Genomic DNA, 27,776 nt, shown 5'->3' with positions numbered 1-27,776 from the left:
AAGAACTAGTGGGTTAACCAGTGCTTTGCACATATATAGCCCACCTCCTCTCTCGAACCTCCAAATTGCATCCTAAACCTCAAAATTCTTGCCACATGGCAGCTTCATGAAACTCTTTCTTTATATAATATAGAGATATAGAGATTCTATTCGTCAATGTAGACTATATGCTATTCATCAATGATGAAGACTCAGCTTCTTTATTAAGACTTTTATTCATTGGTAAAGAGTCTCTATGCTACAACTGGTTTAGACTCAACCCATTACTTTTGACTAGCCATATATATTTTTCACTGCTTTGCTTTTTGTCGATAGATTATATAAGGTTTACACTTTTCTCTTTATGGGCTTGAATAGCAAGAGTATGGGGAGAGCTATGCCAAAAAAAAAGAGGATTTCTGGAACAAAATAGTTGAAATTACCTTTAAACCAATGTGATTTTGAGGCATTATATTATAACTAGTGGTCTAGCCCGTGCTGGCATGTACATAATTTCCAGCTTTATATTTTTTAAATTCCTAGAGTAATAAGAGCCTACCTCTCCTTGAACCTCCAAATTACCTCCCGAACCTCCAAATTCTTACCATGTGGTAGCTTCATGTAACTTTTCCTTTATATAATATATAGAGATATAGAGAAGAGAAGTTTTGTTCTTACATCACTATGGAGGGGCTATATTGGTCCAGCATAATATATTTTTGTTTTTAAACTTTATCAATTTTTGTTTGATTTTTCTTTTGGAGGGTGGTCCACACTCTATTATTGTTACTTGCTCTATTATTGTTACATGCAATCTAAGCTTGAAAGTTTTAAATTGAAATTCTAGATACAATCCCATGCAACAATGTTTGGACACTACTTTGGTAACACTACATGACGTAAAAGTTTCCTTCCATAGTTTTGGGGAAAAGAATATAACATTATTTCATGATAAATCTATATTATCTATACATCACAGGATAAGTACTAGTATGGGAAAAAATAGCTATACATTATAGTTACATTGTGCTAAATAGAGATTAGTATAGCGAGCACTAGAAATAGGAAGCATTTTAAAGTAAAATATTTATCCCAATAAAAAATCACTTTGATGTTTTGCTTGACCACGCTCAATCTACATGACCAAGAAAGCATGTGAAAGTTATTGGCATGGGAAGAAAAAGTCATATATCATATTTATAATATTCTAAATTTTAACTCTTTAGTACATATAACGAAGAAGGAATTTTGATTCTAAATTTGGCATTAAAATGCACATGATGAAGTTATTATTTATCATTGGCAAAAACATAAAATTTTTTTCAATATGTAATGAATATGGTCCAAAAAGAGTCAGATGTAAATGACATATTTGATGTAAGTTTTTAAGATTGACATGATGTAAAAATGTCCTAAGACACCTTTATGTCATGTTACCAAACTAGTGTTGAAAGTAATCCCTTGACCTTTTCATTTGCACGTACATTATATTATGCTAAGAGTCACACCCATCAATTGATTAATTATTACTTCAATTTCTCAAGATCTATGTACATTTAATCATCTTTTCACACTTTCCTTTTCGTTTTTGTTTCATATTGACTTCTTATCCCATATATAACATGCTTTGCTTGTTTGCTTATTTTGTGTGTGTATGTGTTTACTCTTTCTAGATGTGCATGCTTGTGCATATGTATATGCAAGCATATGCATACATGTGCATGTGAGTGAGTTTGTGTGCATGTGTGGGTAGCTGCCTGCATGCATGGTTGTGTGTGCACATAGTTAATGCATGTTTGTGTACTTGCCTATGTGCACACTTGGATGCATGTGCATGTGTGGCGCCATGTATGCTTGTGTGTGTGCATACACGCATGTGTATTCTACACGTGTACATGTGCACACATTGTTAGTATACACTCAATGCTCGCCTCTTAGCGTGTATCTCACATCGGTGTTTGGTGCACATTTGTAAAGGCTCCCGTTTATGAGGAGAATCCATTAGGGTATGTGTCTTTGGTGGGAACCCCGACTTAAATGCCGATGGGGTCATTATTATGACCATTGATGGTTAGGAGATGGTCAGGGGTTCAAGAGGGGGGCCAATGATCTGTTGGCCACATTTTAATGCTTGTGAGTATCCATATCCTCTACACATAGTACATCCTCCATCCAGAGTCTGTCTAGATCACCATCTAAGCTCTACTTGAGAGCACATGGGTGGACATCGCCATCACATTTTATCTATCTCAGAATTTTACATTCTCTATCTTCTTTGTTTTGCTATCTACTTTCAGCTATGCTATATTCTTATACACATGCACCTGTTCTTAGGCATGCATATACTAGCTCCTATAAGTTACACATGAATGCATGCATCTCTACATGTGCATATGCTTCCATGCAACATGTGCTCTTTGGTGCATGTATGAAATATTCACACATGCATGGGTGCATGTACACGTGTGCTCTTGGTGCCTACACATGTGCATGCACAATCCATGCCATGTTCTTCCTCATGAATCAAGCATGATCGCAACTTATTTAAAACCTCATAAGGTGGTTAAGAGGTCACTTGCATTGTTTTTATTCCTTTATGGCATACTATTTTCATATTCGTAGATAAAAAATCAAACGAAAAAATGTCTTGTGACTAGATTTGTTTTGTAGCAAAATCACGAGAGCCACCAAACGTAATTATAGATTCTTTGCATAAGTATTCTTATGTAGCTAACAATTTTTAAGTAACCCTTAATAGCCCTTCAAATGTCATAGATCAAGACATCAAAGCCTTATCTTTGGATAAATTCTCAACTTTAATCAACTTCTACTCTTAGAAATTGTGAAAGATCTATGTCCAATTTTGTATTGATGGATGTGATGCATTATGACCCAACTTATATCGATAGATGTGGTGCTTTGAGCAAGGCCTCCGTCTCATGTTGACCTTGATGTTCTCAACCTCTACAAGGCATGAATAGCACTTGAGATGCTTCTTCACGAGGAATTAATTGTTGGTCACCGCTTGGAGTACATTTTCAAATGCTTCGGATGCCTTATTTGGGACTAACACCTTATCAAAGTCTTTGGATGCCTCGAGAAGTTTGCTAATGAGGGCCTTTGTGGGTGCCTCTTATTGCCATCATTGAAGTGTTGGGAAGTCTGTAAAGCTAGTGTGGGATGAGTGGGTCCCCAATAAACGTTCAAAGCTAAGTATATATTTCATTAAAGCCAAGTATATAGAAGTCTATTAAGGAGTTTGTAGAAATCATGTAAAGCTACAACCCTTAAGTATACACTTTATAAAAAAACAAATTTGAAGGACCATTGCCGGCTAAAGAGCAGACAAACGAGCGACAGAAAGTTAGCAGGAGAAAAAAGAAGAAAGGAAGCAAGACTCTTCACTTGTGGAGATCTCAGGCCTTCCAAGCCCCCTTTGCCTGCCATTAGCAATAGCAATACATCAATCACATTTTTGATTGTATTTTCTGTCACTCCCACCTTTCAGCATTTCCATCCCCCCTTTTCCGAGATTTTACTGCAGATATGAAAGTTTGCCATCATCGATCATCACCAGGCGAGCATCTGGTTTTCGTACCTCTTCTTTCTGTGTTATAATCTTTTTTGAATTTTAAGCTTTCCAACGCCTTTTATTTGGAATGGAAGTAACTTGATGACCTAAAGCTATGGAAATTTTGGGTTTAGAAAGGCTGTGATGATGTCTGGAACCGGATAAATAATGGATAATGGGATGTGCTGCATGAGCTTGCTATACCGCTGTCATCATGGCTTTGATTTTTCGGCATTGGGCACCCGCATCGTGGGTGGCAGGTGCCTAACTGCACCATCATGAGCTTCTTTAGGCTATGGACATGGCTTCTAACTTTGCTTTCAGATCTAAAAAAACCTTTTCCATTATATTTTGATCACATCTTTTAAAGGGTTGAAGACAATGTAGGATGGCTTGGACGTCGTTTTACACTGTAGGATGCCACACATAGGTGCATGCTTTTGTCCATTGCTCCCATTTAGGCATAGAGACCACGGGCTATTTTCTACCAAAGTTTCCCAAGACTTGTACTCAGCCATGTCAAAGTCACCCAAGACCTGCACTTGGCCCACCCATGCTGCTTGTAACGCCATTTCAGTGGAGAGAAATTAGCAATGTTTTTTATATAAGGCAAGGAGTCTTTCCTCATGTGTGTGCTAGACAGCTATGCTTGATGGGCCATGCACCTCTGGGTGAGGATACTGGTCCTTGACTGGCAGGTAGATTTGCACCTTCTGCTTTCCACTAGACCAACTTACTAGGAACATTTTGATTACCTAAGAGATAGTCGTGTTGGGGGGCTATATATGTACCATTGTGAGCTGCTTAGACTTGCTTTTGGTTGTAGAAATTTTGCATTTTGAGCTTCGTGCCCAGGGGTGGGGTGTTTTCTGTTTTTTTTCCTTTGAACGGCATGCAAACTTGCACTGCTGATTGCATAACTGCCTACTACATAGACTGTATTTATCAACCTTTGTTGTTCTCTTTCTTTTTTTTTTTGGGTGAAGGCTGGCTGGCATGGTCTTCTGATGGTGCACATAGTGTAAGGGACAGTCAGGATGCTCGTTTGGCAAGCAATGCATTCAAAAACAGTTTCATCAGACAAAGATTTGAGCACTATCAAATGTGCTGTTTCTGAAGTGGGGAAATGCACAGTTTAAGGGACAGTGAGGTTGCTTGTTTGGCAAGCAATGCATTCAAAAACAGTTTCATTAAACAATATCAAATGTGCTGTTTCTGAAGTGGATAAGTGATGACTAAAGCCCTTTCCACAGCGATTCAAAAAGGCTCCTCTGACAATGGCATGATGAGCTTAGAACCAGATATTTTGTCATCTCCAACCTTGTTGAAAGAAAACAGTCAGGTGACTAAAGACCATGATGCAGATGGAGGAGGTGTTTTCGGAAATGTCATCGGCCAATCACGTACATGTGAGGAGGAGGCGGTGTTGGTTGATGTGTGCCGGGTGTGCCAGTGCTCAGAACCAGACAAAAGTGGGGACGCTGCTCTCAAATTTCTGGGCATTTCCGTCCCTCCTCATGCTGTTCATCAGAATACAAATGGGTTGAGTCTGGATCCGGCTGGGGCTTCCTCTACTGATGGAAAGGATAAACTACCAACAGAAGACAATACTTCAAATGGCCCAGCAAGCCTTGCTATGCATGCTTGTACTTTCGACTTAGAAGTTGGACCTACCATTCCTGTTGACAGCCTTATGGAACTGGGCTGCGCCTGTAGAAGTGATCTAGCATTGGCACATTATGCATGCGCACTGCGTTGGTTTGTGAGCAGAGGTTCTATGATTTGTGAAATATGCGGGGTGCCTGCAATAAATGTGAGCATTGTGGATCGAAACAAGATTTTGTGTGTTTTGAAAGAAAAAAACACATTGCAACATGTTGTGCCAGTGGTGGGCACTGGAGAAACCAACTCTACAAGAAGTCCTCTGGCTGATCACAGTGTTCCCTATGATTTATCAAACAATACTACGGAGTTGGTCCAGGTCACCACCTGGTTTGATCCTCTTGGCAACACAGCGTCAGGCCCAAGGAGTCTCTCTGAGCAAGTGGTTGACATTCCAGACGAGGGTTCCATTACTTCTGTAAGCCCAGCAACCAAGTGGGCCGTGGAAGGAACGGGAATACTGATTGCTACGGGCTTGCTCACTGTCACAATTACTTGGCTTCTTTCTCCTCAAGTTGATAAGGTATGGGCTTGCGTATCTCTGGGAGTGTGTTCCCTCTGCTTGCTCTTAATTTTTTGTTATGCTCTTAGCTTGTGCCTTCAGGATTTGAGATGTTTTGAAGCTTATTTTCCAACAAGAAACAACTATTTTGTTTTTTAAAGGTGACAGGAGATGGCTGGTGGGAAACAGCTGTTTCTTGCTGCAGCATGCATGCACGCGCGCTCAACCACCCACACACCCACCCACCTATTTCACCCATCCACACGCTTTTTGGCTGCTTGCACACCACCACCCACCCACCCACACACCCACCTATTTCACCCATCCACATGCTTTTTTCCATTTCGCTCCTTGCTTTTGTGTTGTTGAGTGAAGTTTGCTTTTAAGAGATGGCCAGAAGAAAGAAAGCTTGTTCATGAGTAAGGCTATGGGGCATTTTCATGAAGCATCCTTTAAATTAGGAGCAAGCTGAAAGTAGGCGAAAATAAAATGAAATATTGAAAGAATTGTACCATGTAATATCCGAGACCAGTGGGATGAAGGTTGTCCATTGTTACTCGTGTTAATACCTGTCACATACGGCACTATCACTTGGACATGACTGAGCTGTGCAAGAGTACGTTGGCTCATTAACTGAAGAGAGCAGAAGATAGAGGTTACATGAGACCCCAGATTGGGTCCCAATATCCCACTGAAGGGCTGCAATCCTTTGGTGTATTTGCTTGATTATGGAGTTGAAATGAGTACAATACAGATCTTAATCCTTGACCTAAAGATTTCTCCTTCCTTATATCATTATCATTATCAACATCATCATAGTGGGCATCATATTGAGCATGTGGATAACTGCGCAATACATCTTTATACCAGTATAAAGGAGATCTCATGCGTGTGTGTTGCCATCCTCATCCATCCAGAATATCCAGTATAGGGGAGTCTATGACTGTCAAGAGACTTGCCATGTTCATCATGGGTGGGGGAGTGTCCTTGTGTGCTAGAGAATCACCCAATCTGAAGCTGCCGTATGGAAGGCGGCTGTGGACTTGGGGCCCATGGATGTCGGATCCATTGTAGCTGGCGAATGTGGTCCAAGGTGACTTCAGATGGTCCAGGTGGGCTGTGGTTCGGCGTACTAGGGTGATTGGTCCTGGGTGAGTCTGTGGGCTCAAGTACCTCTTTGGGTTGCCGACTAATGCTGCCACCCTATACTTGGAAGAAGCTAGTAATGGTCAGCTGTGAGGTCTCCCAAGGCTGGGCTTTGCTATTTGAGAGAGAGAGAGAGAAAGAAAGAAAGATTTTATTAACGTCTTCTAAAGGCCAAAAAACGGCCTATGAGACAAAACCTTTGTACATCATCATCATGTCTCAATGGACATCAAATGGATACAAAAGAAAAAAAAGTACAAAATACTCTATAATGTGGAGATAAATCACATACAGGGCTCTGGTTAACTACTATGGGGTGTGGGTGGGACGGAGGGGGGGTAAATACATCCAATAAAGCATCTAGCTCCAACCGCCGGTGCCAATGATTGGGTGTAGGATGTCATAAATCGGGTTAGGGGCAAGATATCTCTGTCATGGCCCTGTGAAAATGGAACAGCACAAGTGTGGGCATGGTGGTTGCAGAGTCAGAATATTGAATGATTCACATGGGGGTTGCCCGGACAGAGTTAATGATGTGTGGACATCCCTAGGTGTGAAGGGGGGAACTAGAACATTAAACTTTTAATGTTTATTAAAGTTGCCCCTAGGCCTTAGTGGCCCTAGGGAACTTTCAAAGTTTGGGGGCCCTAGGATTTTTATGGGGAGGAGGCCACTCCACTTTTGGAGTGAGTGCTTCTCTCTCCTCCCCCTCTCTCTAGCTTTTGGGAAAAGGAGTCGTGGAGGGGATGCGCTTGTGTACATGCGTGGAGAAGCTGAAGAGAAGAGTCGACTGCAGATTTTGTGAGCTGCTGCTGCTGTTTTTCTGAGTGCAAACCAGCCGTACAGCACTGTACGGCCAGATCTGCTGCAAGTACTCTCTCTCTCTCTTTGGGACAGGCTGCGGGTCTTCTTCTCTGCGGGACTGGCTGCGCACAGGCTCTGTACAGGCCGGGCAGACAAGTACACAGCAAGTACAACATTGTGCGACTGCCGTACAGTGTACGGACAATCAGGTACAGCAAGTACTGCTGCAGGCGGCGCAGGACAGGTGCTGGACAGAACTGATTACGCCGATTCAGGCGAGTACAAGTGTGGACAGCAGGCTGCGTGTGCAAGTACAACTCCTGGCATGTATCCCGAGGTAGTGCAGACGGGTACGGGGCTGTTTTTCAGATCTGTACATTCAAAGACAGCATAGAAGTGAACACAAGGAGGAGGGTACAGACAAGTACGTGCATGCGTGTGAAGCAGGGTTGTGGAAACAAGTGCCTGCAAGTACAGATTGGTACCGTTGCTTCCTCCAGTGCTGTTTCACGAGCTGAATTTGGTAAGCTCCGTTTCTGTTTATCTATCTCTCTTTCTACTGCTTGATGTTTGTTGCAGATATGAGTTATCTGGCCCCTTGTGAGAGGAGGGGTATGGCAGATTGACAAGGGTTAAGACAGAGTTTGGACAGCATATGTATGTATGAGCTGAGATGTTGTATCATGCACTTGAGTTATGCCAGATGTATGCTCATGGCTGCCCTACTTAGTGGTCTTGGCTGATCAGAGGGAGGCACAGTGTGTTATTTGGAGACACAGATCTGTGTGCATAGATCCTCTGTGCTAAGAGGTATTGTGGGCCGTCAGATTGGACATACAGGTGTAATCTCTTGGCTGATTTTTGTTGTAATCAGCCATTCATATTATTTTAATTGAATAAAGAAATACCGCAAGGGGCGCCAAGCTTTGGGGCCAATAGGTGTCGCTTTGTTTTCAGATTGGGCACTCTAGCCTCCAATCTGTTTTGTTTTCATATCTAGACTACAAGTGGACGGGTGACTGCTAGTCTACCACACTCTGGTTTCTATCAGAGGCCGGTTTCAAGGTTCCGTCCCCGGGACCAATCATCAACTTTCTGAAGGGGGTGAGCTCGTGGTTGCTTTGAAGAAAGCCATCGATGAAAATTCAGCAAACATGTCTGATACAGAGGATGAGTACTTCTATCATGAAGAAGAAGAGCAAGAGACTTCTTCTGAGAGAGATGTATCTGAGGATATTTTTGCAGGAGAACAGGCTGCAGATGTTGAGCCTTATGAGGATGTAACACAGCCAGAAGATGTGCATGGTAAAGAGGATGATGATGCTCGGTTCAAAGATCGTTTGGCTAGTGTTATGGATACTTTTATGTAGCTCACACAGAGTGAGAGATTTGCTGAATTTATGAGATCTCGCACAGAGCCCTGCACAGAGCCCGAGAAAAAGAAGAAGAAGGTTCGTTCAAAGAATCTTCCTCAGGGTCATAGTGGTGCCATCCCACTGTGGGAGAAGGAAGAATTAGGGTTAGGTTAATTCATGTGGGAGACATACACAGAAAAGAACAAGGGAGAGAGAGAGAGAGAGAGTTGTGGGGATAAGTCAACTCATGAGGCATGAGTGTGTGACTCCCCTATCACACATGTATATTGCACTAGTACACATAGTGCACTTAGTACATTAAAAGTACTAAGTGTACTATGTACTATAACTTATGGGCTTGTACACACTATAAGGGTGGGCATTATGCCTTTACCCCAACAACCTCCCACTTAAAGGCAAAGTGCCCTTAAGTAAAGGAAAAGAAAAAATCAGCATGTACATGATAATATACAAGGCCATATCAAGGCTGAAACTGGCCTCATCCAATGCCCATCAAGTGTCTGCAATGAGCAAAACGCTCCGGAGGCAAACTCTTTGTCAACAGATCAGCCGGGTTGTCATCCGTATGAATCTTAACAAGCTGAATTTGCTTGTTCTCTATCACCTCTCTGATGAAGTGATACTTCACATCCACATGCTTCGTCTTTGCATGAAAGACAGGGTTCTTTGCCAACTGGATGGCACTCTGACTATCACAATGCAACAATGGAATATCCCCTGTATAGCCCAAATCAACCACTAACTGAGATAGCCATAATGCCTCCTTGCAAGCCTCTGTGGCTGCAATATACTCGGCCTCTGTAGTAGATAAGGCAGTGCACTTCTGCATCCTGGATATCCATGACACAGCACCTCCTGTGAATGTAAACACATAACCGGTAGTAGACTTCCGGTTATCTGGATGACCGGCATAATCCGAATCCGTGTAACCATGCACTAATGCATCCTGTTTGCCAAAACATATGCACATATCCTGTGTGCCCTTCAGGTATCTCATGACACCTTTCACTGCTTCCCAATGCTTCTTGCCAGGGTTGGCCATGTATCTAGAAACCACTCCCACTGCAAATGCAATGTCCGGCCTAGTAGCAACCATGGCATACATGAGACTGCCACAAGCTGAAGCATACGGAATCTTGGCCATATCAGCCCTGTCTCTATCTGACTGTGGGCTGTCCATAGCACTGAGTTTCACATATGGAGGCAAAGGAGTACTAGTCTTCTTCCCCCCGTCCATATTGAACCTCTGCAAGACTTTGCCAATGTATTCCTTCTGAGACAAATACAACACATGCTGATTTCTGTCCCGAAGTATCCGCATACCCAAAATGTGATTTGCATCACCCAAATCCTTCATATCAAAGGTTTCATGCAGCCTCTTCTTCAAGGCATCCATCTCTTTACGAGATTTCCCGGCAATCAACATATCATCAACATACAAGATGAGGATCAATAGACTGCCATCCAAAGCTTTCTTGGTGTACAAGCAGTGATCTATGTCACTTCTCCTGAATTTCTGAGATTTCATGAATGTATCAAATTTATGATACCATTCTCTTGGTGCCTGTTTGAGCCCATAAAGACTCTTTTTCAGCTTGCATACAAGCTTCTCCTTTCCACTCACTGCATAACCCTCTGGCTGCTGCATATATATCTCCTCATGGAGATCACCGTGAAGAAAAGCAGTCTTCACATCCATCTGAATCAAGTCCAGATCATCATGTGCAACCAAAGCCAACACAGCTCTAAGTGTGGTCATTTTGACCACTGGAGAGAAGATCTCATCAAAGTCCACACCATATTCCTGCTTGAAGCCCTTAGCCACTAACCTGGCTTTGTATCTTGGCTTTGCATCTGGTGCAACTTTGAGCCTGTATACCCACTTGCATGGCAAAACCTTCTTGCCTGCAGGCAAATGCACCAACTTCCAAGTTCCATTTTTGTGCAGAGAATCCATCTCTGATTTCATGGCACGCTCCCATAGAGCTTTGTCTGCCCTCTGTAAAGCCTCTTTGTAACATGAGGGCTCCCCACAGTCAGTGAGCATCAAGTAGTCAACCCTTGGAACAAACCTGTCAGGGGCTCTGGAGGGTCTTGTGGACCTCCGTACCCAATGACCATCATTTGCAGGTTGCTGTCCAGCCTGCATATCACCCATTGGTGGCTCCTGTTCCATGTCATAAGGCTGAAAAATCATGCCCGGTATCTCCTCTAACTGTGGTATATCCATAGGGATATCTTCTGCCATCTCTGGCTGTCCATTTGGACCATTTTCAGCACCATTTAAGGGCTGGTTTTCCTGCTGTAATGGCTGATTTACAGCCCTTTGTTGTTGTCCATGATGTCCATCATCATCAAAGATGACTCTGCCAGGCTCCTGTTGCCTTGCAGGCTCCTTATACATGCATGTTTCATCAAAAATGACATCATTGCTGCGTATGATCTTTCTATTCATGGGATCCCAAAGTCTATACCCCATTTCACCTCTGTTACCATATCCTAGGAATATGCATTTGTGAGACTTTGGATCAAGTTTGGTGCGCATTTCCCTGCGTATGTGCACGTACGCAACGCAACCAAACACTTTCAAGTGCTTGTATGACGGAGGCTTCCTTGTCCATACTTCTTCTGGCACTTTCCCACCAAGCCTCGTGTTAGGTGACCTGTTTATAAGGTGAACGGCTGTCATAACAGCTTCAGCCCAAAAACCATGAGGTAATGCAGCATGTGACAACATAGAACGGACCTTCTCCTGAATGGTCCTGTTCATCCTCTCTGCTGCCCCGTTTTGTGGAGGATCATAAGGAGTAGAGAGCTCCCTCTTGATGCCTTTAGCCGCACAAAAGTCCTGAAACTGTTTGGACATATACTCTCCACCATTGTCGGAACGCAAAGCCTTCAGTGTTTTGCCAGTTTGATTCTCAACAAGAGCAACAAACTTCTGAAACACTGAGAATGTATCACTCTTCAAACGAAGAGGATAGACCCACACCTTACGTGTGGCATCATCAATAAAGGACACAAAGTATTTTGCTCCTCCCAAAGAAAGCTGAGGCATCTCACATACATCTGTATGCACAAGCTCTAACTGAGCATCTTTCTGTCCAAGAGCTTTCTTGTGGGGGCACTGTAGTTGCCTACCATATATACAATGCTCACAAAACTGAAAACTTGAAAACTTTAGAGAAGGCAAGTAACCCAAACGAGACAATTGCTCCATTCCCTTGACACTCATGTGTCCCAACCGGCTATGCCACATAGAAATTTCCGGCAGCTCGGTTGCATTTACATTAGCATGGTGACAAACACCTGCATGCATGAAATAAAGAGTGTCCACCTTAGAGCCTCTGGCAACAACCAGTGAGCCCTTACTAATTTTCCACTTTCCACTACCAAATGTGGTAACATAATCAGCATCATCAAGCTGTCCAGTAGAAAGCAGGTTCTTCTTGATCTCAGGCACATGCCTGACATCATGGAGCATAAGCTGTGAGCCATCTGAAAACACAAGCCTCACATCACCTCTGCCAAGAATCTTGCATGCATGGTTATCACCCAAATAAACCACTCCTTCATTGCCAGCAGTATACCTGACAAACAAGTCTCTGCAACCTGTGACATGAAAGGAGGCACCTGAATCAATGATCCATGAGTGCATACCATGACCACCTGTAAGAAGTGAATGGGCATCAAGTGAAGACGTAAATAGGACCTCATCCTCACTGCCACCTGCATGTGACACATTGATTTCTTCAATCTTGACTCCACTTTTGCCCTTTGGCTTTACATCTTTGGCTTCATCTTTCTCTTTGTCTTTGCCTTTTCCCTTTTCCTTTTGATCATTTTTCCATTTGTAGCATTGCTTTTTAATGTGTCCCTTCTTGCCACAATAATGGCATTCCAAATCCTTTTTGGAGCGAGACTTGCTCCTTCCCCTTTCTTGGCTTTTCCCCCTTTGCTGGGATCTCCCACGTGCATTCATTGCATTGGACTTTCCAACAGAGTTGTTTTTCCTGTTCATCTCTTCTTGAAGAAGAGCACCCTCAACATCTGCACATGACAGCATAGCATGCGAATTGCTAGTGGCTGTCCTGAATGTGTCCCAACTCTCTGGCAAAGTGCATAACAGAAAAGTGGCTTTGAACTCATCGTCCATTGCCAACTTTTGATTAATGACCTGGCTGACAATACCATTAAACTCATTTAGATGGGCTGTCATAGATGCCCCTTCCTTCATCTGAAGACCTATGAGTTTCTTCAACCAATACACTTTGCTTGAGGCACTTTGTTGGGCATACAAGTCCTGCAATCTCTGCCACATTCCCCAAGCTGTCTTCTCTTCACGAATGCTGAAAAGTAATGAGTCTGACACAGACAACATGATAGTAGATCTTGCCAGCTCATCCATATCTTCCCACTCTTCAGCAGTAAGAGAAGCGGGCATTACACCCCTTTCTTTGATAAGCTTGTGCTGCTTTTTCTGGAGCAACACATTGTAGCACTGGGTTTGCCAAATATCATAATTATGCGAGTCTTCAAGCTTCTTGATGTGAAGCAATGAAGAGCTCTCACCTGTGGTTGCCATAGCAATATGCAACCTGTCTCAATGCCTGACTCCCTGCAAAATGTGCAAACACTGCACCAAAAGCACACAAAGTGCTCACAGTTTTTCTCCCAAGCTTTATATCCCACTGCGGAAGCAAGAATGCAACTTTTCTCCCACTTTATGTGATGAAATCACCAAAATCTGGTTGCTGCAGATTTTGGACAGCACCTTAAATGTGCTCTGTTGCCCTTCCAAAGTACTGTACAGCAGTACCAAGTGCTCACCAATGATGTACCAAACCTGTACCGGCAAGTACAGCAGCTGAAATTGAACCTTTTGGTCACTCAAAACAGTGTACAGCCATGCCAAAACTTGTACAAAGCTGTGCCAAATCTGTACCAGCAGGTACAGTAGCAATAAATGCTCTCCTGGCTGTCCAAATGAGTGAAAATCAGACTTTTACAGTCCCGTACACTGCATACAACAGTCCCGAACAGAAATTGGGCAAAAGCCCCTTGACTGCAAGCTGATTTTTGAGGATTCAAGGCATAAATGTCTTGCCTGCTGCTTTGCCAAGCTCAACAAGCATACGAACTTGAAAAGCCCCTTGATTTAAGATCAATTTCTGATCATACATGGTACATTGACGCACATGAAGGCATCCAGAGTGTTCACGATGCTTCCCCCTGGCCACATATACATCCAAATAATGAAAGCCCCTTGATTTACAGGCACATTGAGTGCTTGTAAGGTATCAACACATTATCCACAGCATCAACTGCGATTGCCTGCATGCAAATCAACCAAATCGGCACAAAAGCCCCTTGATTTGCACTGCAATTTGCTGCAATTTTGCCCAAATGTGCGATTTCTCACATCATACAACATGTATGAGTGCTTAATTGCACAATTACATCAAAAGCCCCAAATTTCGACATCCAATTTCCTGCAAATTGATCCTGATTGTGACCAATTTCCTGCAAATTGATCCTTATTGTGACCAATGTCACCCAATTTTGCCAATTTTGCTCAAAAATTGAGCAATTTGGCACCTGTACCTGCTCAATTGATTACTGTACTTGCTCAATTTGCAAATCCCAAAAAAAAAATTGAAGCAGAATACCTTGTAATTTTCTGATTTTTCTTTGATTTGCAGGCGGGTTGATGAATTTGGTGCTGATGCTTATGCAGTTGCTCCTGCTTGTTGCTATGGGAGGGCTCTTCAGGCGTGCAGCAATTTCAGAAGTCAGAGCATCGACCGCCTTTCTCCCAGTCACCGAAGCGAGTGGGTTCGGGGCCCTCGGGGCCTCCAACCTCTCCTCTGTGTGGGTTCTTGTTCTCTTGCTCTTCTTCAAGATCATGCGAGACCCTCTCAACGCTACCGCTATGGCTCTCTGACGGAGAAGGCTCCTCCGATGCAGATCTCTTCTCACCGTGATGAGGATCCGTGGTCGCCGCGTGTAGAAAAAAGTGTGTTGCCTGCAACACAGGGCGTAGCAAGGGGCGGAAAGCTGAGACGGATTTGCCTTCGCCTGGCCAGCGCTACACGGGACGAGTCGCTCACGTAGCCAGCCGTCGACCAAATCGCCACGCTGCCTTCGCTTGTCTGCGAATGATTAAACGCCCGCCTTCGCTCAAGCTTCTTCGCTCGCCTGCCTTCGCCTAGTGGTGCTATCGCCTGAGTTCGCACAGCTCACAAAGAGTTTGCACAGCCCACGCTGGCTGGGCTGCCTACGCCCAGCTGCTGTAGGTTAACTGCGCTAGGCAGCCTGGGCAGCCTTCTACGAAGATTCACCTGATTGGCTGGGCAAACCTCCCTCTAGCGCAACTTGACAGAAGCTGGTCACCGTGCTTTCTTCAACGAGAAGGAGCTTCTGGGTATGCGCCTGATTGGCTGGGCAAACCTCCCTCAAGCTCTGATACCAGTTGTGGGAGAAGGAAGAATTAGGGTTAGGTTAATTCATGTGGGAGACATACACAGAAGAACAAGGGAGAGAGAGAGAGAGAGAGTTGTGGGGATAAGTCAACTCATGAGGCATGAGTGTGTGACTCCCCTATCACACATGTATATTGCACTAGTACACATAGTGCACTTAGTACATTAAAAGTACTAAGTGTACTATGTACTATAACTTATGGGCTTGTACACACTATAAGGGTGGGCATTATGCCTTTACCCCAACATCCCATAGGAACCATCTTTTGGCCAGTTTCCGAATATGCAGCATGCTTATGGTGCAAACTCTCAGAGTTCCTTCTATGGACAGCCACCTATTCCTCAGCAGAATATGCATCCAGGTTATTTTGGTGGTGGTTTGGTGTTCCAATCCATGACTGGGGGTTACCCTCAGGGAGGCATGGGTATGTATGGGCCTTTTGGAGCCAATTTTCAGCCTAGCATGCAAGGGAATATGTATGGTGGTATGCAATCCGGTATGCAAGGAAATGTGTTTGGAGGCATGCAACTTGGGATGCATGGCAATATGTTTGGTGGTATGCAGCCAGGTATGCATAATGGAATGTTTGGAAACATGGCTCGAATGTATGGTATGCCTGGTGTGGGAATGGGAAATGTTGACCCAATGATGGGTATGAATGTTGGGGGCAGCAATCTTGCGAAACCACTTCCATATGATAATCTAACGCCTATGGGAAAGGCGAAGGATTACAAGGAAGGGGGAGCTGCAGTGAAGTTTGACACATTCAGTGGGGCCAAGGATAAACTTAAAGCACTTACCTTTTTACAGCAGTTTGATGCTGCTTTTTCTGGTGGGAATTACACAGAGTCCTCTAAGGTGAGGAAAGCTGCCACTTTTCTCAAGGGCAATGCTTTGCAGTGGTGGTCTACTCTTCTTTTGCAGGGCATAGCACCCACTACATGGGTCCAATTTAAACAGGTTCTCTTCCGTATGGCTCACATCTACATTCGAGGTGGATGTTATGACCGCATGGCATAAGCTGGATGCTTCAAAGTGTGATAGTTTGGAGGATTATAACAAGAAGTTTTGGGAAGCTTTACTCCCAGTGACTTCTTACCGTGGCGTGCCATTATCTGAGCAGGTAGAGAAGTATTGTTGTGGGCTGCCCAAACAGGTACGAGATTATTGTATAAAGACGAGTAACGAACATGTCACAGATGATTGAAAATGCTATGACAGCTAATGCGTTACTCACTGGTGGTTCATCTGGGTTTAAAGGCAGTAAGAAATTGAGCAAGGAAGCTGAAAAATTTGGGCATGCTTCTCGTGATGCTAAAGGGTCTTCAGAGACAAAGTATAAGAAGTTGCCAATGCCCAAGAGGACTTCTGAGGAAAGACAGGCTTTGAGAGATGCTCAAAAGTGTTTTTACTGTACTGAAGAGGGGCATATGTCATTCAATTGTCCCAAAAGAAAGTCCCAAAAGGATTTTGACAATAAAGGAGAGCCCAAGCCAAAGAAACCAAAGCCTTCTGCAGGCTTAGTTCTTGATCTTGTGGGGGAGCAGCTAGGTGGTGAAGCCACAGAGTTGTGCAGGGCATGGGGCAAAGTGAGAGATCAGAATGCCTTGATCTTCTTTGACACAGGTGCTAGAGCCAACTTCATTTCACCAGATTTGGCTGGCCGATTGGGGATTCGCGCAGAGGAGATGGGGCCGTTACATGAGGCAAATATGGCTTGTCCAGGGTATGCAGAACCCGTTACTCCTATCATTGGGAAGCTTCGGCTTCATTTGCAGGGTTATGTGGACAGCGAAGAGTTCTTCATCATGCCTTTGGATGGCTGTGATGTTTTGTTGGGGATGCCATGGTGCCACAGGATACATGCGGTGGTGGATACTTACAATAGGAAAATCACTCTGACTCATAGAGGGAAAGAGCATGTATTGGATGTAAAACTCAAAGGGGAATCTGTTCCTATTGTATCCGCTTCGGCGATTTCATCAGTAATGAAAAAGCATCTTTCCGCGTACTTGATTTATGTAGGATGCACAGGATGATGAGTCTAAGTCTAATTTGTCTATGTTAGATAAGGACAGGACTGATTTCTTAAGTGGGTTTCAAGACTGTTTTTCCGAGTCATTGCCAGGAGAATTACCTCTTGAGAGGCCAGAAGATCATGCCATAGATCTGATTCCTGGTAGTACTCCACCGAATAGACCGCCGTACCGTGTTAGTGCAGCCCAACAGGAAGAGATTATGAGTCAGGTGCAGGAGCTTTTGAATAAGGGGTTGATTCAGCCTAGCTCATCACTCTTTTGCTCACCTGTGCTCTTGGTGCAGAAAAAGGATGGTTCTTGGCGCATGTGTATTGATTACAGGGCGCTGAACAAGAATACCATCAAGAATCGATTCCCCATACGGAGGATCGATGACATATTGGACCGCTTACAGGGCTCCACAGTTTTTAGTCGTATTGACTTGAAAAGCGGGTATCATCAGATACGCATTAGACCCGAGGATGTGCATAAGACAGCATTCTGAACCATGTTTGGGTTGAATGAGTTCTTGGTTATGCCCTTTGGTTTGACGAATGCGCCTGCCACATTTAATAGAATGATGGACATGATTTTCCGGCCTCATAGAGAGTTTGTGGGCACATTCTTTGATGATACGATTGTGCATTCACAAACTGAGGAAGAGCATAGAAGGCATTTGGCCATTGTGTTTGCAGAACTCAGAAACCATAGGTTGGTTGTTAATGGCAAGAAGAGTGAGTTTTTCTTGCAGGAGATACATTTCTTGGGGCATATTGTGTCTGGTCATGGAGTCCGTATGGATCCAGCAAAGGTGGAAGCAATACTTAATTGGCCAGCTTTGAGGACCGTGCATGATGTACGCAGTTTTCTAGGATTGTGTTCTTATTACAGGCGTTACATACGGCACTTTGCTGAAATTGCTTCGCCTCTTCATGCTTTGACGAAGAAGGCAACTCCGTTTAGATGGGCTGATCGGGAAATTACAGCATTCAAAAAGCTCAAAGAAAAGCTTACTTCGGACCCAGTATTGGTGTTACTGGACCTCCGAAAGGCTTTTGTTGTCCAGTGTGATGCCTGTGGAAGTAGCATTGGTGCAGTTCTCATGCAAGAGGGACATGTGATAGCCTATGAGAGTAGAGTTTTGCAAGATGCCGAGAAGCATTTACAGGTGTATGAGAAAGAGATGTTGGCTGTAATTCACGCTCTTTCTACATGGAAACACTACTTGCTTGGGGCTGATTTCACTGTACAGACAGATCATCAGACCTTGCGTTATTTCCTCACGCAGACTAAGCTTTCAGAGAAGCATATGCGTTGGGCAAACTTTTTGTCAATGTTTCACTTCCAGATTGTGCATGTGGAAGGCAAAAAGAATGTAGTGGCAGATGCTTTGTCACGCAAGCCACAGGTCTCTGCAGTTTCACTTGCTTATCATCATGAGCTTGATGAAATGAAAGAGTAGTATGCCCATGATGAGGACTTTGAAAGGTTGTATGATCAGATGTCTGAGGGTCAGCGGCATGAGCACTATACTCTCAGAGATGGGTTTTTATTGATGCATGGCAGACTGTGTGTTACCAGGCCATTGCGACTCAAGGTTATGATTGAAAGTCATGCTCCACCGTATGCAGGTCATAGAGGTATTGACGCCACGGTCAAAGCAGTGGAGACTTTCTTTTATTGGCCAACCTTGAGAAGAGATGTTGATGCCTTTGTGAGGCAATGCATCGTATGTCAGAAGGTAAAGTTTGACCGTCAGAAGACACCAGGGTTATTACAGCCTTTACCTATTCCAGATAGACCGTGGGAGAGCATTGCCATGGATTTTGTATTTGATCTTCCACGGACACAAACGGGAAATGATGGCATCTGGACTATCATATGCAGGTTCAGTAAGCAGGCTCATTTCATTCCCGTGCGGAAGACAATTAAAGTGGATCATATGGTGAAGTTGTTCATGGCGAACATCTTCAAGTATCATGGCTTGCCTACGTCTATCATTAGTGACCGTGATCCACGGATGACGAGTTTGTTCTGGAGAGGGTTGTTTGACAACATGGGTACAACTCTCAAGTTTTCATCATCATTTCATCCACAGACAGATGGTCAGTCAGAAGAGGCTAACTCTACAGTATTGGATCTTCTCAAGTGTTATGTGTCAGAGCACAAGCAACAATGGGAAAAGTATCTTCCTTTGGTGGAGTTTGCATATAACAACACTGTACATACCTCGACAGGCAAGGCGCCTTTTGAGATTGTAGAAGGAGGGAAGAAGGTACCACCCATTTTGCATACAAAAGATAAGATCTTTGAGGCTGATCAGTATGTGGAGAGCTTGGATGAAGCTTATCAGAGAGTTAAGTTGGCCCTCCAGAAAACTCAGCAGAAGCAAAAGAAAGCCGCAGACCGTCACAGACGTGATTTACAGTTTGCATTGGGTGATTGGGTTCTTTTGCGCTTTGAAAAGGCTAGACTCAAGAAGATGAAGGGTAAAGAGCGCTTATTCCCTAAATTGAGCATGCGATATTATGGGCCTTTTCAGGTTTTGGAAAAGATTGGTGAGGTAACCTATCGTTTGAAGTTACCAGATCACTGGAGGATTCACAATGCTTTTCACGTGAGTCTCCTTAGACCTTTCCGTGGGGATGTGCCTGAGGATGTATCAGTTGAGGCTCAGCCGGAAGTTGAGGAACTTGATGAGGTTCTGATTCCAGAGCAGATATTGGCACATAAAGAAAGGAAGGTACGAGGTAAAGTTTCCCGTCGCTATCTTGTGAAGTTCAAGAACTATTCACCGATGGATGCGAAGTGGATGGAGGAAGGTGACTTAACAGATTCACCTCAGGTTTTGCAGCTTTATCTCGATGCCTTTGAGTTAGAGCCGACTCTTGTTGTGGCTCATTCAGGTTCAGCAGAGCATGGGTCTGGAGCATTACCTGATGCTCAAGAGGGGGGTAGCACCTCCACTCCCTTGATACAGACAGGCTCAGATGACATCTAGAGGTCGCTTGGTGCAGTTTTTATCTCACCCGAACGTACTGAGGCTGACAGTATATCTGTTTATGGGACTTCTATGATATATGTGTACTTGTCACATGAGATTTTTGTGGATATGTATGGTTCACAGTGGTATACAACTTGGACTATTACTATGCCATTGGTTTGCAGTGAATGTTGATACATGTGTATGGCTTAGAGAGATTGGGACGCTGATCTTGCCATATTGTGTATTTCACTTTGGATATTTTGATGCATCACCAGAATGCAATCGAGGACGCTTGCCATTTTTCAAGAGGGGGGTATGTCATGGCCCTGTGAAAATGGAACAGCACAAGTGTGGGCATGGTGGTTGCAGAGTCAGAATATTGAATGATTCACATGGGGGGTGCCCGGACAGAGTTAATGATGTGTGGACATCCCTAGGTGTGAAGGGGGGAACTAGAACATTAAACTTTTAATGTTTATTAAAGTTGCCCCTAGGCCTTAGTGGCCCTAGGGAACTTTCAAAGTTTGGGGGCCCTAGGATTTTTATGGGGAGGAGGCCACTCCACTTTTGGAGTGAGTGCTTCTCTCTCCTCCCCCTCTCTCTAGCTTTTGGGAAAAGGAGTCGTGGAGGGGATGCGCTTGTGTACATGCGTGGAGAAGCTGAAGAGAAGAGTCGACTGCAGATTTTGTGAGCTGCTGCTGCTGTTTTTCTGAGTGCAAACCAGCCGTACAGCACTGTACGGCCAGATCTGCTGCAAGTACTCTCTCTCTCTCTTTGGGACAGGCTGCGGGTCTTCTTCTCTGCTGGACTGGCTGCGCACAGGCTCTGTACAGGCTGTGCAGACAAGTACACAGCAAGTACAACACTGTACGACTGCCGTACAGTGTACGGACAGTCAGGTACAGCAAGTACTGCTGCAGGCGGCGCAGGACAGGTGCTGGACAGAACTGATTACGCCGATTCAGGCGAGTACAAGTGTGGATAGCAAGGTGCGTGTGCAAGTACAACTCCTGGCACGTATCCCGAGGTAGTGCAGACGGGTACGGGGCTGTTTTTCAGATCTGTACATTCAAAGACAGCATAGAAGTGAACACAAGGAGGAGGGTACAGACAAGTACGTGCATGCGTGTGAAGCAGGGTTGTGGAAACAAGTGCCTGCAAGTACAGATTGGTACCACTGCTTCCTCCAGTGCTGTTTCACGAGCTGAATTTGGTAAGCTCCGTTTCTGTTCATCTATCTCTCTTTCTACTGCTTGATGTCTGTTGCAGATATGAGTTATCTGGCCCCTTGTGAGAGGAGGGGTATGGTAGATTGACAAGGGTTGAGACAGAGTTTGGACAGCATATGTATGTATGAGCTGAGATGTTGTATCATGCACTTGAGTTATGCCAGATGTATGCCCATGGCTGCCCTGCTTAGTGGTCTTGGCTGATCAGAGGGAGGCACAGTGTGTTATTTGGAGACACAGATCTGTGTGCATAGATCCTCTATGCTAAGAGGTATTGTGGGCCGTCAGATTGGACATATAGGTGTAATCTCTTGGCTGATTTTTGTTGTACTCAGCCATTCATATTATTTTAATTGAATAAAGAAATACCGCAAGGGGCGCCAAGCTTTGGGGCCAACAGGTGTCGCTTTGTTTTCAGATTTGGGCACTCTAGCTCCAATCTGTTTTGTTTTCATATCTAGACTACAATTGGACGGGTGACTGCTAGTCTACCGCACTCTGGTTTCTATCAGAGGCCGGTTTCAATCTCCCAATCTGTACTAGATCAATCGGGGGTCTGTCCTCTCTGCTATGTCTCCTCAAGATCTCATCAACCTGGGGGCGAGGGCCAGGTGGGCGGGGGCATCTCTTGTATCGTAGCTCTCTCGCTCGGGCTGATGTCACTCCTCTACTAGTAGATGTAGAGATAGTGCGTCTCTGAGTGACCCGGGTTTGGACCGAAGGAGCTGTGGAGGATGTCCCACCATTGAGTGGCTGGAAGAAGGTAGTGATCCGTGTCTAAGATGTAGTATCCCTTTGCTGTGGGAGCTGCTGTAATAGGCGCTCTCTATGACGTCGTAACTCCATCAAAAATCCCCCCAAGTATCTTTGATCATGAAACTGCATAACTCTGTTGAGTGGACCAAATCCCTCCCTGAAGAGACAGTGGTATCTCCCCCGAATCTCATAGTATACTGGGCAATGGCAAACATAATGCTCCTCTGTCTCCACCTCTATGTGGCACAATCTGCAAATACGTCTCCCTCGGGGCTCCTGTAGCTCTCCATGCCTCTATCTCTAGAGTGTGTGAAGATACCCGAAGCTGCCCAATAGTAGTGCGCATGGCATGAGACATATATACATCGATGTACCCCGGTCTCTGCACAAACCCATCCTTTGTGAGCTGAGAGAGAGAAAGAAGAAAGAAAGAAGAAAGAAAGAAGAAAGCTGTATTAACGTCTACTAGAGGCTGAACTCGACCTATGAGACAAATCAATGTACAACTGTCAGTGTCCTCTGGATGTCCAGAAAAAAGAGAGGACAAAATGAACATGAAATAAACTATGAAAGTACTGAGCTAGTGGGGGGGGTGTGATGGATGGAGCACTACTGCTATATGCGTAGGGTATACAAGAATGCAATGCAAATCTGTCTAGCTCCAACTAGTACCATAATGGGGGTGTAATATGTGATACATAGGCGATGGCGAGGCAAAAATCCCTCGGAGCATGATCTCCGGGTGTGAGTGTAAGTGATCAAGTCGCTCCTGGATATGGTGCTGATGTCGAGCCCGTATCTCTGTGATCTCCCTCTGATGTAGTATGGGAGTTTGGTAGCTTGGTGCTCTTGGTCTCCGTCTGGCTCGGAGGTCCTTAGCGCGCTGAAGTGTAACCCCCTCCTGTGTCCGGGTAGGCACTGGGATAGATCTCTGGAAGAAATCAGTGAGCTGCAGCTGTCGCCCACCTCTCCCTGTGGTATGAGTCCGTGACTCCGTAGTAGTGCCTCTCTGTGGCGCTGTGTCTCTAGCAAGAACTGGCCAAATCTGCGCTGGTCTGCGGATTCCATGATCTGGCTGAGTGAGGGATGTCCACTGAAGATGGTGGTGTATCTCTCTCTAATGTCACTATATGCTCTGCATCTGGGCATACATAATGCTCCTCACTCTCAACCTCCTCCTGGTATAGTCTGCATACTTGCCTCAATCTCAAGCTGGTGTGATGACACTCTGAGCTGGCCAATTGCCACTCAGGCACTGTGAGGCATGTACACATCCATATATCCGGGTCGCTGAATGAATCCATTTGCTGAGATACGCATAAACTGATCTCTGTAGTATAGCATCTTTGGCGGTAAAGGCTGGCTGGGTGTAATCCAAGTCTCCTGATGAGTGTATCGCTGCCATAAATCCTGTCGAAGGACTCTGTTCCTCTCACTGTGAGAGCTGGATGTGTGGTGCATGTATATCATACTAGAAAGGTGGCAGGTGATCTATGTTGAGACCATGCTGAGTGAGCCACTGTATCATCTGTGAGTACGATGATCTCCTATCTCCACTCTGCGAGCTGCCTGGATGTCTCAAAAGCTCTTTGTGAGAGTCGATTTAATGGCATATCTCTGATCCTCTGTATGAAGCAGATCGACTGGAAGAGGGCCTCTACTAGCATAGGAGGTGCGGCAAACTCCGCTCGAACAATGTCATATGGGACGGAGGGTTTACTGCTGATCATCCGTGAGAGCATGAGAATCTGAGGCCTCTCTATCTAAGACCATGTGGAGGTGGCGAGCCTAGGTGCCTATACTGCTGCAGCATACATCAAAGCAGGGGTGACTAGTGTGTCAAACAATCACCCCTTCGTAGGGGCTCCTGGAAGTGTGCCTGGTGACATTGTCTCTCTAGCATGGCCAGAGCTGCATACCCTCGTGTGAGTCTATCCTTGGCTGCCTGTGTCTTAGTAAATCTTCCTGGCGGAGTCGCAAATGTAATCCCCAAGTACACATGAGTCTACCACCTCTACCTGTCCTCCTGCTAGTGTGAAGATGGCCTGTCGTCGAACCGGTCCTGAGGTGTGGAAAATCATGACCTTGGTTTTCCAAAGGTTCACTATAAGTCCCCTCTATGTGCAGAAGTCATCGAGTGCATGGAGATGATGCTAAGTCCCATTCGCGACTCAGAGACCAAAATAATATCATCTGCATATAGCATAATGTGGACTGTGGTACGTGAGATGTCTACCCCGTCCCCACCACCGTGAACAATGAAGTCAGCCACCTCATCAATGTATAACCCAAATAGTGTAGGTACTAGGAGAGAGTGGGCATCCTTGCTTCACACCTATGGTGCTAGCAATAACATCAGATAGCCCCCCGAGACATCATATGCGCCCGAGCTGCTCATATAAGGCATAGATGCCCCAACTGTGCCTCCTCATATGCACGCCTCTTACTGCGTGTGAGGGTCCTTATCTGTCGGCTCGACTGTCTCTCTGTAATGGTCCCAAGTGCTCTCTGGGCACGGAGGTGTTTGTATAGCTCTTTGCACTCATCATCATACCACCGATTCTGGGGCATGCTCCTAGATCTATCTGTGTGTGCAATGTGTGTATGATGGGGGAAGCTGCAGGTGGCGGCGGTATGTAGTAGAGATGACATCTGAGTGGTGAGTGTGTCTAGAGGTGACACGGGATCCATCTGGAGTAGCCCGTCATATACTTGATGCTCATATATGTATGCCAGGTCATGGGTGAAGTAGAAAGTGGTAGGCGATGCCTGTGTGGGCTGTGTGGGTGTTGGTGTGGAGCTCGCCAGTGACAGCAAGAGGTACGTGTGATCCGCACTGATGGGACAAGGGGGGGGGATGGTGAAAGATGTCACTGCGTTTGTGGTCTCCATAGACCCCATGATGTAGTCCATTGTGCTACCTCCCCCTGACCGTGGAAAGCATGTCAGTGCTCTTGAATCCTGCCACTGTCTCATCCCGTTATAAATAACAAGATGGTGTTGGGCTCCCAACTCAAGTAAGTGATGACCATATCTGGTGTTATCCGGCCCCATGTCCTCTGACACCCTGCAAGTTCCCGTGTCCTCCACCTCTAGTGTGTGCATCACTTGGGGGTGCTCGAAATCATAAATGTCGCACTGTCGGCTCTGTGTGCGTGCATTGAAGTCCCCCATAAGGAGGACTTCCCCCAGGTTGGAGTAGTGTATGATCTCATCTGAAAGGGCTGCATATGGTGACTTCCCCAATGGCCCTGTGTACCTCCTCCTCTCTATGCTCCTCCTCTGCTATCATGGCATATCTCGATCCTCTAGAAGAGAAGTAGCATAGAGCAATGTATAACACCCTGTCTGCTGAGAGCTGCAGCCTGATCCACATGTTTCTAGCCTCCTGGTCACGTGCTACCACCTGTAGGTGCTCGTGTAGCTCTCGCCTAAAGAGTATCGCTATACCTCCAGATCCTCTTGATGTGCTCTGCCGTGTGGTCCCCCTGTGTGTAGACTCCCACTGATAACCCTCTACTTTGGGTAGGCCCCTCTCTGGGCTTTGGTGTGTCTCTGTAAGTAGTATGATGTCCCGTCCCTCCATGACCTCCTCCATCCTCCCAGGATGTGTCAAAAGTGCTCCATTGCAGTTCCAAACTGCTATATGTATCTGTGAATCTGGATCCTCCGTAACCGATGTCCCATAGGCCGCCTAGCGCTAATCGGTGGCCTTGCCATCGATGATGACACGACCATCGCGATAGAATGCTCTCTTGCCCTCTTTCCGGGCCTGTAGGACTCTCGGCATGCATGTTTTCCTGTGTTCTATCTGCATCTTCGTAAGGTCGTCATCCAAATAGATGGATCTCCCTGTAATCCTCGTAGAATCACCCTCTTCCTCATGAAGGTGGCCCTCTCTGTCTCTCCTGCAAACTGCAGGATGAGGCTCGCTTGCGTGTTGAGTCTTTCCCGGCTCTCCATGTTTTGGTGAAGGGGAGAGGGTCCTCTTCCCTGTAGCCGAGCTTCGTGCATAGAAGCTGTCCATCTTTCTCGGGAGTGGAGTCAGGTGTCTCGGCTATACCTGTGACTCGAATGTTGAGGCGGCGGGCCTGTCTCATCTTCTCCTCTTCAATGGTGGTGTGAATGATTTGGTGTTCTTCCCTTTGAGTCTCCTCCCTCACCTCTTTACGGATGTTCTTCTTCACCACTTCAACCCATCTTGATTGCTTGGCTTCAAGTTTCCCCTCAATGTCCTTTGTGATCTCCTTGGAGATCTCTTCTTTGATGGCCGTGAGAGTGTTGCCATTGATCTCCCCTTCTTCCTTCTCGGTGTTCTTGACGGCTACCAGTTCCACTTTCAGTGCACTCACCTCCTCCTTGAGTGCCGTGTTCTCTTGTTCAAGTTCCGTGACCCGTACTTGGAGGGCCATGATGTGCCGGTGTAACTTGTTCTCCCCTTCTTCCTTCTCGGTGTTCTTGACGGCTACCAGTTCCACTTTCAGTGCACTCACCTCCTCCTTGAGTGCCGTGTTCTCTTGTTCAAGTTCCGTGACCCGTACTTGGAGGGCCATGATGTGCCAGTGTAACTTGTTCTCCACCTCATTGAGGTTGGAATCGGATGTCTTCTTGTTCTCCTTGATTAGTGCCTTCATTGATGTCTCGAGGGCCTCGAGCTTCTCTTGGAGACTCGGAGCCATTCCTCAAGATTATTCTGCAGTGCTTCCCACAGGCAGAGGAGCGAGAGAGAGAGAGAGAGAGAGAGAGAGAGAGAGAGAGAGAGAGAGAGAGAGAGAGAGAGAGAGAGAGAGAGATGAAATGAAATGAAATGTTATATTAACGTCTTCAAAAGGCCAAAGTGACCTATGAGACCAAAGTTACAACCATGTGACATCTGATACACTGTCTGGAAAAGAAAAGAAAGAATTGAAGGTAAGTATCTAGCCCTACAATACATCAGTAGGGAGCATTCGGAAGCAGCAACTAGGGAGAGTGGGAAGCTAATGCTACTAGTCAAAATGGGGTACATGAGTACATGGATACATGAATACATGAATATGGGGGAGTACAAAAGTGACAGTGAGTACAACAGTATATGGCTGGAGTCGTAATCATCCTAGGACCTCTAGCATGGGTCTCTGCCGGAAGGCCTGGATATTTGCCATAGTGAGATGCTTGGTCGGACGAGCCCGATGCCTCGCAATGATGCTCTCAATCCTCCGGTGTAGGCACCGTCTCCGATGTGAGGATCCGTGAACCCTCGGGCTGCCCAACTGGATAGCTCT

General features: G+C 45.3%; 1 protein-coding gene across 7 annotated transcripts in view; it reads left to right on the top strand.

Moving 5' to 3' along the window:
* The first annotated feature begins 3,257 nt into the window (after window positions 1-3,257).
* The window catches only part of LOC147630863 (uncharacterized), a 48,130-nt gene continuing 23,611 nt past the window's right edge, over window positions 3,258-27,776 (top strand). Inside the window, exons 1-2 of one of the 7 annotated variants that reach the window (XM_086809231.1) lie at window positions 3,258-3,556; window positions 4,537-5,735. In XM_086809231.1, the coding sequence (XP_086665357.1) occupies window positions 4,782-5,735 (954 nt within the window). In that variant the 5' untranslated portion in view covers window positions 3,258-3,556; window positions 4,537-4,781. Of the gene's footprint in view, window positions 3,568-3,594; window positions 3,811-3,845; window positions 4,249-4,536; window positions 5,736-27,776 lie in introns of those variants that run through there. The other 6 variants (XM_086809235.1, XM_086809236.1, XM_086809232.1 and 3 more) reach the window with 6 other exon arrangements.

The sequence above is a fragment of the Cibotium barometz genome, chromosome 15, assembly GCF_041138505.1.
Source record: "Cibotium barometz isolate CiBa-2024 chromosome 15, ASM4113850v1, whole genome shotgun sequence".
Lineage (NCBI taxonomy): Eukaryota > Viridiplantae > Streptophyta > Polypodiopsida > Cyatheales > Cibotiaceae > Cibotium > Cibotium barometz.
This window is presented reverse-complemented; position numbering and strand designations above follow the sequence as displayed.